Here is a 7,500-nt window from a genome sequence, read left to right on the forward strand (position 1 = left end):
GATACCCTTTACATGTGATATTTAACTTGTTGAATAGATGGCGGTTATGCTTTTAAAGGGCGACTCATATTCCTCCTACCATGTTGACATTTTAAATCACATTTTTTTACATTTATAACCATCCTCTGCCCTCTTAACGGAATCACGAAAGGTCAGCCGGGTCTCTGGCTCTGTCCTTCGAATGTGGAAAACAATCCTGCCCGACTCTGAGCGGCAGGGGGACGGGACTCTGTCTTCGTAAACAGATTATTTAACGAGGGAAAACTCCTCTCATTCACTACAGCAGACATAATGTATTGAGAGCTGTCTAAATAAACCGGGAAAAATGTCGTTTGTTGAAAAATGTCGTTTGTTGAAAACTAGTTTTCCAGCACACTTACATATATATATTTTTTTTGTTTTATTATATATTTTTTTAAGATATACAATTCATACATGTGTATACACTAGTTGCAAACCTGGATGTTTTTTCTTCAAATCATTGAGGTGTGGCTGTGTGTGTCAGAATATCCACGATTGATTGATTAGGCTATTCCAATAACAATAAACCAATTGATAAAACAAGTCAATTTCACAGTTTTGTTACTTGATATTGATATTTCCATCCATCCTGGGCTGCAGTGAAGTGGAACGCGCAGTAATGGGTCGGCGGAGACGCGGTGGCTGGGCGGGTGGGGGCGGTTATGAGGAGGAGGTACCCGTGTCTGTGAGAGTGTGTGTGTGTGTGTGTGTGTGTGTGTGTGTGTGTGTGTGTGTGTGTGTGTGTGTGTGTGTGTGAGTGTGTGTGTGTGTGTGTGTGTGTGTGTGTGTGTGTGTGTGTGTGTGTGTGTGTGTGTGTGTGTGTGTGTGTGTGTGAGTGCATTGAGAAATAATTGAGCGCAGTCGAAACCATTCATTCAAGACCTTGACGCGCGGCAGCGGCAGCGCAGCCCTGTTTCAGCACCACGGCGCAGTGGATAGCGCACAGCGCCGCGGAAAGAAAGACAGAGAGATAGGGAGAGAGAGAGAGAGAGAGAGAGAGAGAGAGAGAGAGAGAGAGAGAGAGAGAGAGAGAGAGAGAGAGAGAGAGAGAGAGAGAGAGAGAGAGAGAGAGAGAGAGAGAGAGAGAGAGAGAGAGAGAGAGAGAGAGAGAGAGAGAGAGAGAGAGAGAGAGAGAGAGAGAGAGAGAGAGAGAGAAAGAGGGGAGAGAGATAGGGAGAGAGAGGGAGATAGTGGGAGAGAGAAAGAGAGAGAGAAAAGGAGAGATAGGGGAGAGAGAGAGATAGGGAGAGAGAAAAGAGAGAGAGAAAGGGAGAGCTAGGGAGAGATAGGGAGAGAGAGGGAGAGAGAGGGAGGGAGAGGGAGGGGAGCGAGATAGGGAGAGAGAGGGGAGAGAGAAAGAGAGAGAGGGAGAAAGAAAGAGAGAGAGATAGGGAGAGAGATAGGGAGAGAGAGGGGAGAGAGAGAGAGAGAGAGAGAGAGAGAGAGAGAGAGAGAGAGAGAGAGAGAGAAGAGAGAGGGCTTGACATTGCCAGAGGATTCATTCATACAGTGTGCTGGCACTACTTTATTAACACAACAAACGGATTCTTCCCCGAAGAAATCCAAACTTTCTATCCCGAGGTGAACTCAGATTCAACAAGCAAACCGTTTAGCCTCGTGTTCCCTCCCCGCCGCGGGCTTGATCTACGGTAAACGGTAAATGCGCCGGGCGACATGGATATAGGCGTGGAGCTGCCGGGCTTAGGGATGTAGTTTAGGCGATATAAAAGTGGTGTGGACCGACGCTGCCCAGGATAAAAGAGTGTTGGTTGTTTAGTAGTTGTGCGTTTTAGTAGTGGTGTATTGGGGTGTACTTACTATAGGAGCGGTGCAGATCGGAGCTTTCGGAATAGGGGTGCAATTACGTGACGTTAGAATTATACGGTTCTATCTCCATTTTTGTCTTTTTTTTTTATTTTATTTTTTTACATAATCTGATCCATTAGGTGTTTATTAATGCCTGTGTGGTGTTATTTTTAAAATGTTGACATTTTTGAGTTAGTAATTAATACAATACAAAGGTTCCATCTCACAAAACATAATGGAATGTCAACACTTTGACGCTCAATATCTCTGCATGAACTGCCCTAAACGGAGATAGAACCTTATCATTCTAAGCTCACGATTAGGCATTATAGGCGTTATTATAGGAGAGGTGTAGATCGGAGCTTTCGGAATAGGGGTGTACTTAGACCGTTATATGAGCGCAGTGGACTGGTGTAGCCAGAGAGCCCATCATCCACGCAGAAGGATGCTGGAGGGAAATGACCGGAGAAAGAGAGGACGAGATCTGTCGAACGGCGCTGGAACTCCTGTCGGACCTCTGCTCTAAGGGCGAAGTGGAGAACGAAAACTGTGTGGATTTCATCTACTATTTCCGAGATCTCGCCAGACCGAGATACTCAGACTCAGGTAAGGCATTGGCATGTTGTTGTAAAAAAATAAATAATATATCTTTCAAGAAATGTCAAATCAAAATAATAAAAGAACACAATCAAATTAATTTAAGTCGTTCAGATAAAAGTTATTGCGACAGTAGTCTAATACTGTAGGCTATGCGTAGCCCTAATTCCAATTCACAAGTTTATTAGATCAATAAGCGTGTATCTTTGTTGGAAGAAAAAGAGTAATAATTGCACTGGTCTCATATTTTACAAGACACTTTGCTGCTGGTAGGGTGCTGAGCAAACTTGTTGCGTATAGGCTCCATGCAACGTTTTTATTACGTTTATTATTGCTTGTTTCATATTACAAGCAACAGTGTTATCGACGCACAAAGCGTATAATTCATTCATGTGCATGTCCCCAGTGCGTATCATCCATGTCCATGTCCTCAGTGCGTGTCATCCATGTCCATGTCCTCAGTGCGTGTCATCCATGTCCATGTCCTCAGTGCGTGTCATCCATGTCCATGTCCTCAGTGCGTGTCATCCATGTCCATGGCCTCAGTGCGTGTCATCCATGTCCATGGCCTCAGTGTGTGTCATCCATGTCCATGTCCTCAGTGCGTGTCATCCATGTCCATGTCCCCAGTGCGTATCATCCATGTCCATGGCCTCAGTGCGTATCCAGCAGCACGAAAGCAAGTTGTTATTTGTCTTGGGGGCCCCACCCATTCCATACAGCACTGATAAATAAAGCTTTGAAGAAGATTTCTGTGATAGACGTTTGCATTTTCATTAGACTTGTAGTTTATAGCTGTCCTAAACTAAGTGGAATTTGTTGTTCAAAAGTGCTTTTTAATGTCAAAGGGTTCACCATGAAATTGCATTCGTACGTCAGTCTCAGCTTGCAGCCTGGTACTGCAATCACTGCGTATACTAGTGAGCTTGTGTTCGGGCTGTACTATATTAATATCAGCTGTGCTTGAATGATGCGTGTAAACATTACACATGTCATTAAACATGCATGCGCGCGGAACTTCTGCAAACAGATCTGTTCCCGAAAGGCCTGCTGACCCATTTCACTGCGCGCGCGTTGTTCCACATCAACAGCGATCCATCTAGGCAACATGACAACGTCAACCGGCCCAACCGTCCCCTGGAATTCATATTTGTGTCATATAAACGAGCACAGTGAAACATGATTGCTCCTGTAGTCAGGTCCGGTGAAACACTGGTGGTCTGGGGGGGGGGGGGGGGGGGGGCGGGGGGCAGGTCTGGTCTGGACGCTCATTAATCAGATTACTAGTGGAGAACTAAGTGGCTGTAAAGCTGTGTAAATTGCTGACATGAAATGCCGAAGGTCCCACTTACAAGAATAATATGATACACTTGTGTAGCAGAGGTGGTCTGGAATCACACTGTGATGAGGTAACCTGGGGGGATCGAACTCACGTTATTTATTTTCATTCCTTTTTGTTCTACAGTGCAACAGCACACATCACTACACCTGTCTACATGTAGAGACCACAAGTGTTACCAGCAGGGTTTGGACTGAGCTTGTCCTTTTGGTTTAACGGTTTATGTCGTTGGCATCCATACAAGAGGCCGAGTCATACCAAAGACTATAAAAACAGTACCCGATGCCTCCCTGCTTGGCACTCAGCATTAAGGGATGGATTGGGGGGTAAGACCCTGCGACATACCAGCGTCATGTCCAGGGGGTGGACTTGTACATCAAGCCGCCTCACGCTACTGAAACAGGAGATAGGCTCCTGCCCTATGGGCCATTAGAGGCTACTTATGCCTACCTGAGGCTACTGACTTGCTACTGCCAACATTATGTAAAAAAAATAAAAAAATAAAAACATATATGTTTTAGCAGACATTCCCTTTTCCTTTGGTACGTCCGTATGTCCTGCACGGCTGCACCTGTGGTCCTCTGTGGTCCAGTTGGTAGAGCATTGCTAGAACAATGCTTAGGTTGTGGGTTCGCTTCCCGCTGGGACCATATATACTGAAAAATCTATGCACTCACTACGTCAGCTAAATGGCATTTATTATTATATATGATACATTGGATGTGCAACTATTGTTTTCTACTGTAGCATTGTAACATTCTGCACTGACAAATGATGTACATCACATCCCCTGTTATTGCCACAATTTACTATTACATTACAGCAAGCATCACGTCAAAGAACAGATTAGATTACGCTATCTCATCTCTCTCTCATCTCTCTCCCTCTCTCTCTCCCTCTCTCTCTCTCTCTCTCTCTCTCTCTCTCTCTCTCTCTCTCTCTCTCTCTCCAGGTTTATTACAAAGACATGCTACATGCATGTTTCTCACACCCTTTTCTCATCAACGCCACCTCATCTGGTTGAGCATTGGCTCTTAAACATTTACATTTACATTTTTTGGCATTTAGCAGACGCCTTTATTCAAAACGACTTACAAGGAATACATTTGTCTAAGTAAGTGAATCATCTATCCATCATCCGTCATAGCAAGAGTAAAAGTAAAAGTAATAGCGAAAGTAATCTATGCTAGGACCAGGGGCAATTATAATGCTAGACTCTAATGCTAGATTTTAAAAATATATACAGTTTTTAAGATATTTTATTTACAGTAGAGAAACTGTACAGGGGGATAGAGAGGATGAAGAGGTCTTAGGAGGGATAGTTAAGGTGTAGAATGCATCCATTCCATGCATTACAATGAGCCCATCCTCCGATTTCTACCTTCTCCAGCCTTCCCTGTGTGGATCTACCAGCTAGGTTCAAGCGCTGGGTCTTCAGATCCATGTAGGGGAGTAGGACAAGAGCACACTGGGTGGGAGAAGGGACAGGGGCCGTCACACAGCAGGTACTGTCTCCCCTCACACTCTTCCAGTGTAACATGGCCAGGGGGGTATTCCATCAACGTCGCTAAAGGGAAATCAAGGCGTATTCTGATAAGTGTCGTGAGACTTATCAAAAAAAATCCAGGCTTATTTTGATCAATCTTGCGAGAGTTTTCAAAAACAAGCCTATCCCTTTAGCGGCATTGATGGAATACCCCCCAGGAGCAACAACAACAACAACAACAACAACAGCAACTCAGCGATGAAGTAGAGGCCATAGGCTCCCCTGGTCGTAAACTCTCTCAGTCCACCATTTCAAATACGACCTCCTCACCTCTGCTATTGTCTCTTATTGACATCATGTCGCAGTGCTGTGGAGTTATTATTGAGCCATGACAGGGAAAGTGTGTGTGTGTGTGTGTGTGTGTGTATGTGTGTGTGTGTATGTGTGTGTGTGTGTGTGTGTGTGTGTGTGTGTGTGTGTGTGTGTGTGTGTGTGTGCTAACCCCCCCACCGATTTAACAGATTTCTTAATGAAAGAAATTCAGCTTGGACTTGCCCCCGGCATGAATCATGAATGAATACTGACCCAATAGAAACAACACAATGAGACTAATAGATGTGCCAGAGGGCTTTTGTGTGTGTGTGTGTGTGTGTGTGTGTGTATGTGTGTATGTGTGTATGTGTGTGTGTGTGTGTGTGTGTGTGTGTGTGTATGTGTGTATGTGTGTATGTGTGTGTGTGTGTGTGTGTGTGTTTGTGTGTGTGTGTGTGTGTGTGCGCGATAAGACCAAAGATCAACCATTGACAAAATAATACACCACTGAAATAATCCTCCTAAACCAACTGATTGTTGAGGACCACATGCGGTGGTCTAACAAGGTTGATGTCATCATCCAGTGATGATAGGCATTACTCTAAAAATAATGAGATACTTCAATGGGCCTCTTCCCCTCTACCTGTGGTTCAGGGGAGGCTGGTGGAGGTAGAAATCGGAGGACGGGCTCATTGTAACGCATGGGACGGAATGAGGAACGTCCTCATTTCAATGAGCACGTCCTCCGATTTCTACCTCCTCCAGCGTCCTCTGATGTGGTCACCAAGGACAATCTAGAAAAAATGGTTCCCCAACTGGGGAGTTTCTAGGTATGCAGGCATTCATTCCAGACTAGTACTAAAACACCTGTTTCAAACAACCAGCAAGTAATGGTAAGATAAGTATAGAGGAAGCCGTATATACAGCCCGTTCCAAATGATTATGCAAATTATATTTTTCTCAGATTTTCCTAAATAGTCGATGCAAATGACAATCAGTATAATTTTCAAGTCATCAACCGTTAGAGTATAATTCACATTTTATTGAACAAACCTCCCAATGATAACAGTATTTTTTTTTTTAAATAAAAAACTCAAAATCCACTGTTCCAAATTATTATGCACAACAGAGTTTCAAAACATTTTATAGGTTGTAAAGAACTACAAATGGTAATTTGATGAATTTAGGGTTAGGAGGTCATATTAGGAGGTCATATTTACTGAAATCAAAAGCTATTACAAACAAAATCATCTTAACAGGTCAAGTTACATGTTAACATAGGACCCCTTCTTTGATATCACCTTCACAATTCTTGCATCCATTGAACTTGTGAGTTTTTGGACAGTTTCTGCTTGAATTTCTTTGCAGGATGCCAGAATAGCCTCCCAGAGCTGCTGTTTTGATGTGAACTGCCTCCCACCCTCATATATATATTTTGCTTGAGGATGCTCCAAAGGTTCTCAATAGGGTTGAGGTCAAGGGAAGATGGGGGCCACACCATGAGTTTCTCTCCTTTTATGCCTATAGCAGCCAATGACACAGAGGTATTCTTTGCAGCATGACAGTGGGCTCAGAAATACATGAAGACTAATTTCCAAACAGTCTTGTTTACTGATGAGTGCCGTGCAACCCTGGATGGTCCAGATGGATGGAGTAGTGGATGGTTGGTGGATGGCCACCATGTCCCAACAAGGCTGCGACGTCAGCAAGGAGGTGGCGGAGTCATGTTTTGGGCCGGAATCATGGGGAGAGAGCTGGTAGGCCCTTTTAAGGTCCCTGAAGGTGTGAAAATGACCTCGGCAAAGTATGTAGAGTTTCTGACTGACCACTTTCTTCCGTGGTACAAAAAGTAGAACCGTGCCTTCCGTAGCAAAATCATCTTCATGCATGACAATGCACGATGTCATGCTGCAAAGAATACCTCTGTGTCATTGGCTGC

At 44.2% G+C, this 7,500-nt stretch overlaps 1 protein-coding gene across 1 annotated transcript in view; it reads left to right on the plus strand.

The window, feature by feature from the left end:
- Positions 1-2,285: 2,285 nt before the first annotated feature.
- The window catches only part of syt9b (synaptotagmin IXb), a gene marked incomplete at both ends in the record, with an annotated part of 42,336 nt that continues 37,121 nt past the window's right edge, over positions 2,286-7,500 (plus strand). The window contains one exon of the mRNA XM_080544945.1: positions 2,286-2,433. Within this exon, the coding sequence (XP_080401071.1) occupies positions 2,286-2,433 (148 nt within the window). The remainder of the gene's footprint in view (positions 2,434-7,500) is intronic.

This window comes from Nansenia antarctica, assembly GCF_963989245.1.
Source record: "Nansenia antarctica genome assembly, chromosome: 14".
NCBI lineage: Eukaryota > Metazoa > Chordata > Actinopteri > Argentiniformes > Microstomatidae > Nansenia > Nansenia antarctica.